Below are 17,035 nucleotides of genomic sequence, written 5' to 3'. Positions count from 1 at the left end.
GCTGCAAGTTGAACAACTTAGAACTGTGGCTATAAAATTGAATGTTAAATTGGGCTGTTACCCCAAGAAATCCAAGCCACATGTTTTCATCCAAAGTTATAAACTCTACATTGTTTCCTTGTAAATCAAATTTATTGTGAATCATCTTTCACCCCAAATTAGAAATGGCACATTTGTTTGCATTGTGAGTCAGATCTATATCCTGTATGTGGAAAATGGCTCTTGTTCTGTTGTAAGTCCTAAATAATGTGAAATGCATATTGTAATCAAAGAATGTATGGAGTATGTCCTCCATATTTAGAAGATTACAATAAAACCAACAAAATCCTTTCAAATTGTTGAGCTCTTGAAGTAATAGGAAATGACTGACACAAGGAAGGAGAAATGTAAAGATATACAGCAGGGTATAACTTTGGGATATTAAGAGAAATTGCTTAGAATGGGGGATCCCAATTTGTGCAGGCAAATAATGAAGTAGTTTTTGAAATGACTTAGATTTAAAGCCTCTGCTAAGAAAAGGATTAAGGAAATTTGTTATACACCAACAAGCATGTGCTAGATACTAATGGAAGCAGCAGAGAAATAAAGCTCAAACCTGAGTACCTACTTGGTATGTGTCCTATAGGAATTGGAAGGTGGCCCCCCTCCAATGAGCACTGAAACTACAGTGTATAAAACTGAGGTCACTATGTACTCAGAGTTGACAGAACCTAACCCCAGTAGCTGCAGAATCCTAAATGCAACCAACACCCAGCTCAGTCATGTGGAGAGGACGCTCCCTCATCCCAAGGTTAAGAGGATAAGCAGAGGTGGTGAAATTTCATTTCAAAGATGGTATTTCCCCTTCTATTCTTCAGTATAAATAACTAAGTTACCTTGCTGAATCTCCACACTCTAGTGAGTCTCAAGTAATCATATTTTAGATCAATTTGTTTGGATTTCTAAAGGAATTAGAGATTGAAAATAATTGTTTTAAGCAATTGCTTTTAATGATCTAAACTTGTCCCTTTTGGACTAGTCTAACAGAGGATTGTGGTTAGTGCCTTAAAGACAAGTGCATCTTTGGAAGTGTGATATTTTAGGTACTAAAGAATTGAGAATTGTTGATCATAAGTAAATGTAATAAGAAATATTGGTAATTTGACTAGTTTTTAATATAATTGCTGAGCCTCAATTCTAGTCTGTGATAATTGCTTGCAAGACTGCTGGTCTTTTTGAGTAATGAACTGTTGATTATATACTAATGTGGTTTTGGGTAATTAATAAATTGTTGGTTAAGAATAAGCAAATGTCTTGATGTGAGAGATACTGTTCAAGTTAAAAATTGACATGAAAAGAGCTCAGTGTTTAAACTGAATCTCAGAGTACAGAAAGTGTTAGTTTATCTATTAGATCTGGCCCATCAAGGCTTTCAATCCGGCCTGCTGGATTGCCAGCTCCGTGGTGCAGCAGGGGAGCTAAGGCAGGCTCCCTGCCCTCGCAGAAGTGGCCAGAACCATGTCCCTGCAGTAGGGGGTGGGCAGAGGGCTCTGTGCACTGCCCTCACCTGCAGGACTTCCCCCTGCAGCTCCCATTGGCCGGGAATGGGGAACTGTGGCCAATGGGAGCTTCGGGGTGGTACCTGCAGGCAAGGGCAGTGCATGGTGGAGCTGCCTTCCCCACCCCACCTCCAAGAGCCATTTCCTGGCATGCTGGCCACTGCCGGGAGTGGTGCAGGGCCAGGGCAGGCAGGGAGCTTGCCTTAGCCCCGCTGTGCACCACTGCCACCCTGGAGCTGCTTGAGATAAGCGCCACTGGGCTGGAACCCACACCCCTGCCCTGAGCCCCCAACCCTGTCTTGAGCCCCCATCTGCACCCCTCCAGTTCTCTCCCAAGAAAGGAAGAGAGTTTGCTTCATCTTTTAACATCTCTCCCAGAAGGCCCAGCTTGTACTGACTTCTGCTTTTCGCAAGGCACGGCTGTTTAATCCACTTTCTACTACCCCAAACAAACATGGCTGTCAGCTACTTTTTCCAGGCCGACCTCAGGCAATCTCTCTGGGCTAGGCTTTTATTAATCCTGGTTTAGCTGGGGGTACAAGAGGGTATATAGTACCTCAAACTTGATCAAGAAGTCAGAGTTGAGAATTTCTGGCAATCCTCCCAGAGTTTGTAAACAATCTTGAAGTCATGTAGCATTTACTTACTCTGTGAGAAGCTTTCTATAATCCCTTTAATCAACATTTCTGATAGCAAAAATGTGTTTAAAAAGAAAATACATTGAGTGAGTTAGTTCACCTGGAAACAGGTCAGATCACTCATGTTGTAGAAAGACCATTTAAAAGGCTGTTTACCACTGTACTCACTGTTTCATAGAACACCCCCCAACAGATATTACTTTTTTCAGTGCCAAGGCTGATGTATTATTCCTGAGGAATATTCCTTGAAATACAAATTACAAGGTGCATGTCCACATAAGATAAGCAACTTGGTTAGAAAGATGTTACCTAGCCAGCATCACTAAATGACTTCTCAACAAGAAATTGTCATGATAGACCTGCCAGATAACTGATAAACTATTCTAAAGATTGCAAGATATTTTTATGAAATTCTGAAGTTTTACCCCTTGAGAATCTGATTAAAATTGATTGATGTTGTGGCATGATAGTAAGCTCTAGAATATGATTTAGTCTCTCTCCCATGTAAGAAAACTATACATCTGTAGAAGGGCCAGGGTTTGAAAACAAGTTACAGCTTTTGGGCTTTACTGTAGTTTCTTGGGGAAGACTGAGGCCTTAAGTTTGTTATTTACCACTGAGGTGCCTAAATAGCAAACTGCAATGATATGTCTTGTTTTTGTAATCCTAGGCAGCAAAACTCCTTTATGAATCCCGGGACCAATAACAGCAGCAAGTTGTCTGAGATCTGAGGGAAAAGACCAGCTTGATGAAAAACTGCTTCTCACTTTTTGCTAGTTACTTTGATCCATGTAATTGGTATTATGAACCCCTCTCTACCCCAAATGTGGTTCACTATGTAAGCACTGGCAAATGCAATGTGAGTATTTTGGAACCATGAGTATTCACTTATCTAGTGTGCAATATGTATACAATTAATGCTTTAAACATAGCCTCACGTTTAAGACTTTATATTATTTTGTTAAGTCTTCTTATTGGCACTTAATATGGAAAATGAAAGTATGACCTGCACTACAGCTAAAATGTATAGCACAATTTTTGTAGTACCAATTATGTATACTATATGTATTTAATTTGTTGGCTACAAACAGCAAACAAATGTATTTGTAAGTCTCTTCTACAGAGAATAGCTTTTTGGGTATAGATCTCAGGTTTTTTTCTTATCCAAATGTTGAAGATCAATGTAAAATGAAATCTGCCTTAGATACCCTTTTATAGAAATAATCATTTTGGGCTCTCAACATGTGATCAAAGACTTTAAAGATAAGTTTCACCAAATACCGCAAACTGGGTTGTATGAATGTGACCTCTTGGAGCCACCCTTACGTAGGAAAATATAAGCTTCCAGAAAATGATTTTGAAGTTTTATATTCATTTTACTTGTGGTAATGACCTTTTGCTAATTAATCAGATTATTGTAACTAATGTTTGGACATATCGTATACAGTATTTTAAATGTACAAGTCTTATGGATCAAATGAATTCATACTTATTAAAATAAGCAAAATGCTCAAGATAGTATTCACTTCAACTTGCTAAGCAACTTAAGCAACTTTCAACCTTAAAGACGTCAGTATTCTTGGTTTGAGTGGAAGAGAGAATAAAAATTTATTTACAATACTCAAAAATGTCCCATGTCTCCTGTCTAAATGGTATAGTCTGTTCAAGCACTATAGCATGAACTAGAAAAATCTCATGTATTCAGCTGTTCTAAGAAAACAGCTAGGAGTTTGCTGGCTGCACTTGGTAGTGAATGAAGTTCAAACATTCAGACTGGCCTTGAAGGAGGCCAGCAGCTTAAGGTGAAAACATTTTTTTTTTAAGTGACCGGGCCTACCTGGTCACAGTGCAGCATCTCAAGCCTTTTTCTCTTTGTACAGCCAAGCTAGCCTCTTAGTAGTCACAAGTGGATGTGCATAGTACTAAGTGATCACCATCATTCAGTGTGGATTCGTTTTGCAGGTTAGGTGGAAAAAAGGTTACAGTACTTGGCCATTGCCTAACATTATTTTAAAATAAACACTTCAAAATGCAGCCACGCCTTAGCAGTATTTTATTATACACTCATCCAGAGAACATGTAAATGTGCATCATAGGCTCTTGAAATTGTCACATTCATGTAGCCAATGTTCTTTAACAATACCCTTTCACGTTTCATCACCACAATATATATACAATTAATGTTAAATGGTGGTAAAAGCAAATTACAGCGCTGCATAAATGATATATAAATTATACACAAGACTTGTACATGAAGAGTTAAAGTCAACTGGCCTACACTTTAATGGAAGAAAAAATTCAAGACACATGGCTACAACTTACGAGAAATTCAAAATATATTTCTGGTATATAAAACCATGTACAATTAACTCCAGTGAAGTGCCCCCCCCTTTTTTTTTTGCTTGAAACTACAATATAGTGGAAAAGTTATTGCATAACACAACACACCCTGGCAATAGGTGTTGGGCTGCCAAGAACCACAGAAACTGTTCTTACCAAAATAGCAAATTATTGCCATTCTCAAATCCTCAAACTCCTTGTTTCTCTTCCTCTCATTGACTCTCAATATTAGCACAACTAGCTCTCCACTTTTTAGTCCTTCAACTACTCAGGCAGACTTCAAGTTAGTGTACCTCTTAATTTATCAGACTCTTACCCTTCTCAACTATTGCACTTTCATCCATCAAACATACAAATCCTTTAATCTGACTGCAAATCCACTGTTACATGTTCTTTTGTTCCAAACAGACAAGTTCACAGGTTAGTGGGAGTGGGACCTGTAACTTAAATTAGTAGAGGTAAAACTCGTGTAATAAGCTGAATACCAAGAAAATGAACACATTAGTGTAGAGGTTTTGAGAAGTATACAAACAGTGTAGTTTTTGATGCTTTTAGCTTGTCATTTAAATGCAAACAAAATCTAGATCCTAGCATCTCTAAAGCTTCTGTTTGAGCTTTGTAAAGAGTATCTTTACACTACAGTGGCACAGCTCCAGCACTGTAGCATGATGCTTCCTCGAGTGAGGGAAGGAGTTTTTCCATTGCTGTACGTAAACTACTTCTCATTCAATAGTTGCATGTATGGTAGGGGTTAGGTCGACCTAACTGTGATACAGGATGTAAAATTGTTCACGGCCCTGAGCAATGTAGCTAGGTTGACTTAAGTCTTAGGTGTAGAGCAGGCCCTAGACTAGGACTTAGAACATTAGTTAACATATCTTTATTTCTAAATCCTAGAGTATATAGAGCCGTGGTGATTGCTTATGCACTTAGCATGTGAAAGTCTTCTCTGCAGAACACACAGAATTAAGTCAGTAATGAGTAAACAACATTCAATGGTGTCAAAAAATATCCAAAATCTTGACACAGGACAGTTATTGGGGGACTAGAACAGATTGGACAGCACATCTGCAATTTGGAAATGACATTTGTGAACATTTAACACAAGAAGCTTCCACCCATGGACTCTTCTATAAGAGTATTTTTGGTATTTGGAGTTGACAAAATACTGTAGACTGTAAGTACATCTCCCAGTCAGTGGTGGGTTACATGGAATGACCTTCATTTACAAACTGCAGATTTTAAAACCCTTGACTGCTGTCCATCAATAAGAGAGAGCACCATTAAAAACAAAGATTAGAATTTTATTTCTCCAGTTGAAATGTGATAGAAAAAGATGACTCCAGTGTGGGTTTAAGCTTCCAGTTACCAGCCATGTTCTGCACTGCCAAACAACTGAATTCAAGCAAGGGTTCGTTGCCTAGGCTTGATTCTTGGATATAGCTGCAAAACAAAATCAAAAGTAAAAAATACCCAAGCTTTAGGTGTGATAATCAGAAAAATCAAGTCTATAATTAACAGATAACCCACTTACAGCCAAAAGGCTACTTCTGATTACATGAATGGATTGTACAGCAAAGGGTAAGACATTTCATTGACATGTTGTTGTCCACCAGACACATTTAGTACATTTCTCTAGATTACAAAGTGACATGCAGGTCTGAACAATTCAAGAGGAGACTGTTAGAGGTTTGAGTTTCCTTACCTGAATAACTAATGCTATTAATTTTTATTTCCATCCTTCAGCGGGTGGCAATAAATGAGTATAACTTTCCACCACTTTATGCAGTCAGAAATTTAAAGTTTACCTGTTGCATAATTCCGATCTGCATTTTGACCACATCTACCTTCTAGGCAGGTGAATAGAACACAAACTCCCACCAGGAGTGATCCATGCCACAAACTTGTTACATCCCAATTATTTAAATATTTTCATGTACCAAATATCAAGGTTGCTCACAACAGCCACCATACTATACTTAGGGAGCCAGTTTTATCCCTTTGTTTGATCTCATGGAAAATATCACTATTTAATATGTTAAAGATTTAATTAAAAAGTTATAACCTAAAAAAAACTTCAGGCAGCCTAATGATTACTGTTCTGTTTACTGTCCTGGGTTAAATTCTTAATTACAATCTTTCTTTTTCTACAGCAGTAATGCTCAGAGAAAGTGCACTCCGGCCCCGGGAAAGAGGGATTGCCTTCTTTGTGTCACTGCAGCAATGATTTACCTAGAAGTTGCATTGATGGGTTCTAGAAGTTCCCTCTAGTCTCCCACCTAAGGAAAAGTGTAACAATAGGCCAAGTTCAAGAGGGAAGGAAGAAGCTTAAAGTAACTTACCCCCAAAAGATTTTTAGGCACATAGCCTTCTTTATCATTGAGTCGAGCCCACCACCATTCTGTTTCATTATCATCCTTACGTCTCAGGATAGTAATGGCATCTCCTTCATGGAATGACAACTCATCATTATTCTGGGCTTCATAATCCCATAGAGCATACACTACTCCTTTGTTCATGACTCCCAACTTCTCCTGTACTCCTGTTATCAAGAAATAAAAGTTAAACAAGAATATTACAGATGGCAAAGTACCTTGACTTTATCCACTTGGGATTTTGGGTCTTCCTCTCCAGTGGAACACACTGAGAGACTTTCATTCTGCTGCAATTTAAGACAGTCCATGTTTCCATTATAATTCCCCCCCCCCCACACCCAGGAATTTAATTGGAGATTAAAACCTGATATGGCATAAAACTTGTCATAGAAGGTTGGGAACATGTTTATTTCTTTTCATTGCACGTGTATTTGAAAATTAGTTGGCCTTACTTTAGTTGAAATAAGGATGCAAATTAGGGCAGTCAAGTGATTTAAAAAATTGCGATTAATCGTGCAATTAAAACAAATTAATCACACTTAATAGAATGCCGTTTAAATAAATATATTTGGATGTTTTCTACATTTTCAAATATATTGATTTCAATTACAACACAGAATACAAAGTGTACAGTGCTTTTATTTTTATTACAAATATTTGCACTGTAAAAAACAAAATATTTTTCAATTCACGTAATACAAGTACTGTAGTGCAATCTCTTTATCATGAAAGTTGAACTTACAAATGTAGAATTATGTACAAAAAAATAACTCCGCAATTGGCTGAAGTAGGACTAACAAGTTTGGTTACAATTTGCAGGAGATAATGCTGCCCGCTTCTTGTTTACAATGTCACCTGAAAGTGAGAACAGGCATTCGCATGGCACTGCTGTAACTGGCGTCGCAAGATATTTACATGCCAGATGCACTAAAGATTCATCCGTCTCCATCTTCAACCACTATTCCAGAGGACATGTGTCCATGCTGATGATGGGTTCTGCTCAATAACAATCCAAAGCAGAGCAGACCGACATGTTCATTTTCATCATCTGAGACAGATGCCACCAGCAGAAGGTTGATTTTCTTTTTTGATGGTTCGGGTTCTGTAGTTTCCGCATAGTGTTGCTCTTTTAAGACTTCTGAAAGCATGCTCCACACCTCATCCCTCTCAGATGTTGGAAGGCACTTCAGACTCCTAAACCTTGGGTTGAGTGCTGTAGCTATTTTTAGAAATCTCACATTGGTACCTTCTTTGCATTTTGTCAAATCTGCTGTAAAAGTGTTCTTGAAACAAACAGGTGCTGGGTCATCATCTGAGACTGCTATGACATGAAATATATGGCAGGATGCAGGTAAAACAACAGGAGACCTACAATTCTCCCCCAAGGAGTTCAGTTACAAATTTAATTAACACATTTTTTTTTAACACGCATGGAGGCATGTCCTCTGGAACGGTGGCCAAAGTATGAAGGGGCATCCAAATGTTTAGCATATCTGGCATGTAAATACCTTGCAATGCTGGCTACAAAAGTGCTGTGTGAATGCCTGTTCTCACTTACTGGTGGCATTGTAAAAAGAAGCAAGCACCAGTATCTCCCATAAATGTAAACAAACTTGTTTGTCTTAGCAGTTGGCTGAACAAGAAATAGGACTGAGTGGACTTGTAGGCTCTAAAGTTTTATATTCTTTTGTCTTTGAGTGCAGTAATGTAACAAAAAAAATCTACATTTGTAAGTTATACTTTCACAATAAAGAGATTGCACTACAGTACTTCTATGAGGTGAATTGAAAAATACTCCTGTTTATCATTTTTACAGTGCAAATATTTGTAATAAAAATAATATAAAGTGAGCACTGTATACTTTGTATTCTGTTGTAATAGAAATCAATATTTGAAAATGTAGAAAATCATTCAAAAATATTAAATAAATTTAAATTAGTATTCTATTAACAGTGCGATTAATCGTGATTAATTTTTGAGTTAAGAGCGTCAGTTAACTGCAATTAATTGACAGCCCTAGTGCAAATCACTCATACTAGTCTCATACACATTCTCTAGCACAACAGGTTTAGAGTTCTTATGTCTTCTGGCTCCGCCTAGTTATTACAGCATTTGCTGTATATATCATCAAACTGCAAATCTACCTCAAGGGGTATATTAAAACCCTAATGAAGTCTTTACGCTCTTTTTGGTGTAAGAATCTTAATTTTATTTAATTGCTGCCTCTAGAAAGATGCTTCTCTTGTGATATATGCACTGAACTTAAAAGCTGTAGGTCATCTGTCTCATTAATTCAGTGAACAAAACATGAATAACTACTCATGATAAGGAATTCAAATAAGTTTAGATCTTCAGCCTCCTGGTGTGGTCTGCTAGAAGTCTGGGCTATCCTGACAGAATTCCATGTGAAATTTACATGGCAACACCCTGCTAACTCCAAAACCCTATCATCATTAGAACTGTTTCCTAGAAAGGAAGGAAGAGAAGTTTAAAAATCATGCACAATGCCATAGTGAGCCAGTGAGCTGACTTGAAGAAGGAGGGGTGACATGGCCAAAGAAACAGCCAAGAAAATATTCTGGCACCAGTATTTTGAATGGAGGAGAGTGTAGGGAAGGGCAATGCTAGTTTCAAAGACCTATGTGGAGGATACAGAATTTAACTAGCAACTTGGTAGTCAGGACAGAGAAGAAAAGTTGAATTTCAGAGACGTTTTAAAGGTTTGTAAAGGGAATTATCAAACATATACACTTGGCAACCTACCGTACAAGAACTGGGAACACTGAATATAACCCTCCTCCATCTCCTCACACTTGTCCGCAGCAGTTTCTATATCACTTATAGTTGAAGCAAAAATTGCTGCCCCGGATTCTACAAGTAGTTTACAGAGATGAACACTATTGCAAGAAGCTGCACAATGCAAAGGCGTCCTGAAACAAAGCCAACATTTAGACATCAAAATGGGCCAGGAACCCTACAAATCCAACCTCCAACAAAGGGTTCAGTCATCCTTTAGAAGTTACTTTTGAAAGACAATTACGTTTTTACTTGTGCCACAAACATTCTCCACATAAAAGTTAAATAATACCCTAGATGAAATTTTGACCCCACTGTAGCCAATTGGGGCAACAGATTTTAATGAGAATGGTAAGTTTTCATGACATTTTACAAGGCTGCAGTATGTTAGCTTTAAAGGGCAGAGAGGCTTGTACTGGTTAGAGAGTAGAGGGCAAGGCAAGAAGGGCGAGAAATAGCTCAGCAAAGCCAGCTCTCTAAATTCCTCACATACACTACAGAAGTGCTGCAGGACAAGGAAACATTACTCACTGTGTAGTAACTGGAGTTCTCTAAGGTGGGTTCTCCCAATGTGTCATGCACTTCAGGTTTGCACATCACTTCACATGCCCAGGACCAAAGATTTTTCCCTAGCAGTGTCCATTTGCTCCATGCATGCACCCCCACTCTGCTCCTGGCCTGCTCTGAAGCTATAAAGGGGGCTGCCGGGCTGCCACTATTTTAGTTCCTTCTCTACCGCTAGGCCCCACTTAGGGAAATTGAGGCACCAGAGAAGGAGGTGGGTAGTGGACATAAGGACAACACATCCTTTGAGTGTTTGTCCCTATGTGTCATGCACTTCAGGTGATTCAGAAGCAGTGTCCCTCTGTAGGAGGTGGGCACCCACAGCCCTATGTCACAACAGAATACAGAACTGCTCTAACCAGGGAGGCATCTGAAGCAGCTGCTTGCACCAGTGCATAATGTCTTGCAAAGGTATGTACAGAGCCTCATGTTGCTGCTTTGCAGGTGTCAATAATAGATACACCCTGAGGGAGGCTATTGAGGCTGCTTGGACTCTTGTTGAATGTGCTCTCACACGCCTCTCAAGAGGGACATTATTCAGCTGGTAGCAAAGTATGATGCATCCTGAGATCCATTTTGACAGCTTCTGGGTGGAAGTGGCCTCTCCTTTCATCTTTTCCACAAATAATACAAAATGTCTAGGAGATTTCCTGAATGACTTACCCTCTGTAGGTAAAAGGCAAGGGCCCCACACACATCCAAGAAGTGCCACATTACCTCATCCCTGTTGGTGTGTGGTTTAGAGTACAACACAGGAAATGGATATTTTGGTTAATGTGAGTCTGACACTACCTTAAGGATGCACTTCAGATGCAGTCTCATGAATAACTTATTCTTGTGGAAAACTATTGGAGGGGAGCGGGGAGGTCTGCCATGAGTGCTCCTAACTCCCCATCTCTCTTGGCCAGTGATTGCAACTAAAAATGCTACCTTCATTGAGAACTGCAGTAGAGAGCAGGGTACCAGAAGCTCAAACAGCACTTTTGTCAGAGTTGGTAAAACCAGGTTTAGGTCCCAGGCTGGTGTGAGTTTTGCCATGGGAGGGAAAACTGTAACCAAACCTTTCAGGAATCAAGATGTGACTGGATGTAAAAACACAGAGTAGGTGTCTACTTACCTGTCTCTGCCTACATTTGGTGGCTCCTGACACTACCTGAGAGTTGCGAGGCAGATGACATAATAGGTATTCCAACCCTTTCACAGGTACAAAATACCTCTTTTCAGCCTGCTTAGCTACTGGGTGGAACTGTGGCAGGTGTCTACCAAAGTGTCTTTGTAGGTTTGATGATGGCTTTGGTGAGTGCCATTCCATTCGGTCCTGAGCTGTGCAGAATGTCTAGCAATGTGTAGAATGTGTAATGCCTCTGCCACCCTTTTAACCAAGTCCTGAAAGGCCTTAGAATCATCAGGGTATGCAGGGAGGCAGAAATCACTGCCTCGTTGGGAGACGAGGACAAGATCACCAGCATGATGGCATCTTCTTCCTGTTGGGCCTCTCCTCCAGATTGTTGTTGTGACTTCTGAGGCTGAGGGTGCTCTTCCTCTACCCTGGGAGCTGGACACCTACGAGGATCCTTTGTCCCTAACATGGGTATGTCAAGTGATAGCCTTGGGTCTTCCAGGCCCCAATACTGCCATTGCGTGACCTCATACCCCCTCGGTGCAAAGCCCCAGGGTGATGGATACCAATATGCATAGGGAGGGTTCTTAATTGCACAGGAGTACCAAGACACACTGGACAATACAGATACCCTTTCTGAGCTCAACCCCTGCAAGACACCGTCGGGGGAGTAGTCCGGGATGGGTGTCCCCCATATTCTTCTTCTGACTCAAACCCCAAATTCAACAGGAGACCTCTCAGTCCTGGAGGAGGCAGTGATGACCTGCCTCTACGATACTGGCAACAGTCTAGCTTGACTGCAGAGATATCTGTACTGAATGATATCCTGGTACCGGACATGGAACTCCAGAGAGTATCACAGTGACTCTACTTCCATAAATACAATTAAGTCACCCGCTGCTGAGAAACAGGCTGGAGTGGATAGAGTAGTTTCTGTAATTCAGGCCATTGGTACAGAGAAAGCCAGAGCTGGCAGTGTGGATGCAGCAGCTGTTGATGGTGCCAAAGTACCTTGGTTCTGGAACGTGGTGTGGCCTTACCTTCTGATGAAGTCCCAGACTGGTCCTTCCCAGTATCAGATGGTCCCATTCTGGAGCACAAGGTGTCTCCTGATTTGGTGCACGACGGAGACTTTTGCCTCCTCTTAGAGGACTTGGATGGGGAAGGACAAGAGGGAAGATTATGGGAGACATTTTGTCTCCCTTCCATTTGCCTTGGCTTTCCTCACCTGAGTCTCTTGGCACTGGTGGGGGAGAGCCTTGGAACCAGCCAGAGCCACTGTAAGGAATGTTCCTACCATCTTTAGATATTTGGGAGGGGGATCTCCCCAGTCAGAGTCTGTGACCGCTCTCATAGACCTCTCCATGAGGAATCTTCTGAGTTAGAACTCCCTTGACTGTTTTGTCCTCCTTGGAAATGACCTGCAGATACTGCACCTAGAAGGGACATGGGTTTCCCCAGGCAGTCCAAGCAAAGTGTTGTGATAATCTGTAACCAGAAATGACTTCTGGCAGTCTATGCAGTTTTTGAAGCCAGGGATCCTTGGCATACTCTCCACATTGCCGTTGGAAGAACTAGAGGGTGGTAAGAGTAAGTGAGTGTGTGTAAATAGGGATTATGGTGTATGGTACAGGAAATGTATCGTTCCACACGCCATGGGTGGGATTCCCAAAGTTTAGGAAATCAAACCCCAAAAATCTATCCTAACCAGATTAAAACTACTAAGACTAATTTTTAAAAATCATCTACAGGGAAACTGAAGTAGTCAGCACATACACTAAAACTTCATCCTAAACCATGAGCAGTAAGAAGGAACTAATATGGTGAGGGTCTGGCAGCCCAGTGCAGAGCATGAGGAGAATGTTGGTGCATGAGGACCAAACAGATGCTGGAAAAAATCTTCAGTCCTGGGCATGCACAAACCTGAAATGTATTACACATAGGGACAAGCACTCGAAGAACTATGGACTACATATTATACTCCTGGGGGAATTCTGTGCTACTGTGCAATGCAGAATTTTGCAGAAATTAACATTGTGCACACAGAATTTCCTTTTCCCCCACCGCACAGAAATGGGCTGCAGTACTGCTAGCCGCCATTAGGGGCCACTGGACTAGGCAGAGCCCAGCTTGCACATAGAAGACACTGCTGGGGAGAGGGAGAGCGAGCTAGAGGGCTCCTGGAAACTGCAGTGCCCAGTATGCCCTGAGAGGAGGAGAGGGAGGCGCACAGGAAACTCTGTGCAAGCCTGGGGCCAAGCAATCATCAGGCTGTTTCTCCCTCTGGACTCCTGGGAACCTGGGGGAAAGGGACAGGTATCTGGGCCAGGGGGCGGGCCTGGGGGGGAGGGTGTGCGGGTATCTGAGCCGGGAAGGCCCCGCGGCTGGGCTCTGGGGGGAGACAAGGGGGTGTGGGTATCTGGGCCGGGGGAGGGGGGGCCCTGCAGTTGGGCTCTGGGGATTAGAAGGTTCAGGTGTATTGGCTGGGGGGAACTCCACCAGGTTGGCCTTATAGGGGAGGAGTTGTGGGTATTTGGTCCCCCGGGTGGGCTCTGGGGGAGGGGAAGGGGACAGAGAAATAGGACCTGGGTTGTCATAGGGGTTTCTTTAACTCTCTACTTCTGGGGGAATTTTTGCATGTGTCTGTATTGTTACAGACATACTTGCTGACAGGTATTTTGAAATAAATTACCAAAATAATTGAAACTGGAGTGATTATGTAGTGTTACTTTGAGAAATAAAATTTGCAAAATTTTAAAATATTGTGTGCAGAATTTTTAAGTTTTGGGCGTAGAATGCCCCATAAGTAATATTAGAATCAACTTTTTTTTTAAAAACTTCCCTTTCTAAAATCAATGGAAAGTTTTAAAAAATTGATGACACAAAAAAGACCTTATAGAAAAAAATAGATATTCATGCATTTTTTAATAAAGTAGTTGATTACTAATACTGCCAAATTATAACAATCTATGGACAAAGGATCCATGAAAGTAAACCCACTTTGGGATAAAAATGGGGAAGGCTGTGTATTTCAAGTCAAAATTATTAAACATACGGGAGACAAATTAGAACTATACAGTTAAATATAAACAAAATACAATAGCATTTATTTATTATTTGGAAGAGTTTGTACATTACACTTCGGTGAACATTTAGTAAAGTCATGCATTTCAACACCCCAATCATTAAAGCTATGTCCACACTAGAAACCTTACGGCGACACAGCTATATCGATGCAGCTGCACCACTGTAAGATCATACTGCTCCATGCTGATAGGAGAGAGCTCGCCTGTCAACATAATTAAAACACCTGCAATGACTGGCAGTAGCTATGTTGGCGGGAGAGCGTCTGTCAGTGTAACTTAGTTCGGTTGCATGTGTGTGTTTTTTTCATATTCCTGAGCGACATAAGTTTTACCGCAAAATTGCTAGTGTAGACATAGCCTCAGAGTTTACAAAAAGGTCATTTGCAAAATATATAATAATCTGATCCCTAGATAGCTCTCCACTAAATTTCATTATCAAAACTGACTGAATTGGGACTTTGAAGTTAAAAGTGCCAGCACACTTACCATCCATCACTGTCTGCTGCATTCACGTTAACACCAAAATCAAGCAGGAACTTTACAATGTGGTGATGACCAGCACACACTGCATTATGCAAAGGGGTAATTCCTTCATCATTGGGTTTGCTGGGATCATCAACCTTTGGGAAAAAATTGAAATACTTAAGCCCAAATCATTTCCTTCACTGAAAAAATGTGGAAGAGACTGACTACATTTAGAAAAAGTTCACCTCATAAATGATCCTTTGTACCAGATCAAATTCTCCCTCCAAAGAAGCATCAAGCAGGAGGGCTAAAGGGTTGAACTTTACCCTCAAACCATGACCAGTTCGTTCAGAGTTAGGTTTCTTCAGGTTGGTACGTTTAGTCTGAGTGGAAGAAAAAGCAGATGTCATTCCAAGTTGCATAAATATCACAAAACAGTCAACTTCGTTTTAACCAAACAAGCATTACTGTGCCCCCAAAGTGTTAAGATTTATCAGCATTTCCATTATAAAACCACAGTGGCAGATATTGATTTTATTATGTGGAAATCTGAAAGTCATTCCAACCCAACAATAAATTACTGTTTAAAGAAAATGGTTAGAAGGTACAGTAGGTTAATACTTAGCTCATCCCTCATCTCTGAATATCATAGCTTTAAATCCCATCTGACATCACAATTGAAAGCAAGTCTGGCTCATCCTAGTCTCTAGCAAGACTTTGGTCTCATTACAAATTAAACAATTCAGCATGATTGGCAGTCTCTGCTTGGGAGAATCTCAGGTTTCAGCTAGCAGGAGTGTTCATTATAGGTGAACACTGAGATGCATTAATTTGCTAAGCTGTTTGCAGTGGGGAAGGAAAGCTTGCACAGCACTAGACTATTGTATGTGTTTTTCTAGCCAGTGGTTTCAGGAGAAACATGTTCACAAAATCTAAACCATTTTAAAATTTGTTTTGTTAAATAGTATTTTACATCAATCAGATGCATTTCTCCCAGGCTACAGCAAAATGTTTTAGCAATTTGTGCTTTATGTGGACTACAGGCTGTAGGGTTTTGAAATGTGTGTTTTAAATTACTGTTATACTCAAGTTTGGGGGAAAAGATTATCTCCCCTTTCTCCTCAAAACAGCCTGCACCTGTTCCCATAGGGAATACATGCAAAGCCCTGTGTACTCGTGGCCAAGCTGGACCTAAATTCTTCAGCAAGGTCCTTGGATTCTATGACAGCTTTAGATAAATGAAAAAGTAGGTGTGCTCACTGTATTCAATATGAAAGTGAATAATACAATCTAATGAGTAATATTTTATATTAAATTCAATTTATTTTATGCTGTCCCCACATTTTCAATTCTCTACCTAGTGCAGATTTTGATAATGACAAGACAAATAGTGTTGCAGACGTGCCAGGCTGAAACTGGAGGCTTTGGCAGCTGGAAGGGGGGCAGTTGGGGGCCATGGCAATCTGGGGAAGCATGGAGGGTAATTTGGATTGTGGGATAAGCACAGTAGATGGATGTTTCTGCTAAAATAAATCAGCAATGTTGACATTTATGTTGTCATTTTTAGGGTGTAGAGGGGAATGTGGGTAGTTCACACCGCCCAGAGCTGTTTTTTTCAGACTGTCTGCAGAACTAGGAAAGCATCGCTGCTGCAGTTTCCACTCAGGTTCATGTTTACAGTTATCTTTGCAACCATGGGGGGAGGGATAGCTCAGTGGTTTGAGCATTGGCCTGCTAAACCCAGGGTTGTGAGTTCAATCCTTGAGAGGGCCACTTAGGGATCTGGGGCAAAAATTGGTCCTGCTAGTGAAGGCAGGGGGCTGGACTTGACTTTTCAAGGTCCCTTCCAATTATAGGAGAGTGGTATATCTCCAATTATTTTTATTTTATTTTTTAAAAACATTATTTAAATTTAAGTCTGATTCTGGAATTCAGTTTTTGGCAAAGGGTAATTTCAGATAAAGTTCTGCAGCTAGAGGATACACATGACCCTGAACATGCAGGATCATCTACAAAATATGTGCATCATTTCCTTACTAACTAGCCAGAGTTGCATATGAAGCAAATATTAGTACAGAAACAGCATTTCTGTCAACTTATCCATAGGAATCTT

General features: G+C 40.6%; 2 protein-coding genes across 6 annotated transcripts in view; one reads left to right on the top strand and one right to left on the bottom strand.

Annotated features, from left to right (window-relative positions):
- The window catches only part of ZFYVE21 (zinc finger FYVE-type containing 21), a 31,464-nt gene extending 27,660 nt beyond the window's left edge, over positions 1-3,804 (top strand). For both annotated transcript variants that reach the window (XM_045015760.1, XM_045015761.1), the window contains one exon: positions 2,847-3,804. In XM_045015760.1, coding sequence (XP_044871695.1) covers positions 2,847-2,882 — 36 coding nt within the window. In that variant the 3' untranslated portion in view covers positions 2,883-3,804. The remainder of the gene's footprint in view (positions 1-2,846) is intronic.
- A 411-nt stretch (positions 3,805-4,215) lies between these two features.
- The window catches only part of PPP1R13B (protein phosphatase 1 regulatory subunit 13B), a 122,870-nt gene continuing 110,050 nt past the window's right edge, over positions 4,216-17,035 (bottom strand). For all 4 annotated transcript variants that reach the window (XM_045015751.1, XM_045015753.1, XM_045015755.1 and 1 more), the window contains 5 exons: positions 15,168-15,305; positions 14,944-15,077; positions 9,655-9,821; positions 6,859-7,058; positions 4,216-5,959 (listed from right to left, as the gene is read on the bottom strand). In XM_045015751.1, the coding sequence (XP_044871686.1) occupies positions 5,918-5,959; positions 6,859-7,058; positions 9,655-9,821; positions 14,944-15,077; positions 15,168-15,305 (681 nt within the window). In that variant the 3' untranslated portion in view covers positions 4,216-5,917. The remainder of the gene's footprint in view (positions 5,960-6,858; positions 7,059-9,654; positions 9,822-14,943; positions 15,078-15,167; positions 15,306-17,035) is intronic.

Source organism: Mauremys mutica, chromosome 4, assembly GCF_020497125.1.
Source record: "Mauremys mutica isolate MM-2020 ecotype Southern chromosome 4, ASM2049712v1, whole genome shotgun sequence".
Classification (NCBI taxonomy): domain Eukaryota; kingdom Metazoa; phylum Chordata; order Testudines; family Geoemydidae; genus Mauremys; species Mauremys mutica.
Note: the sequence above shows the minus strand (reverse complement) of the source record. Positions and strands in the feature narration are given on the sequence as shown.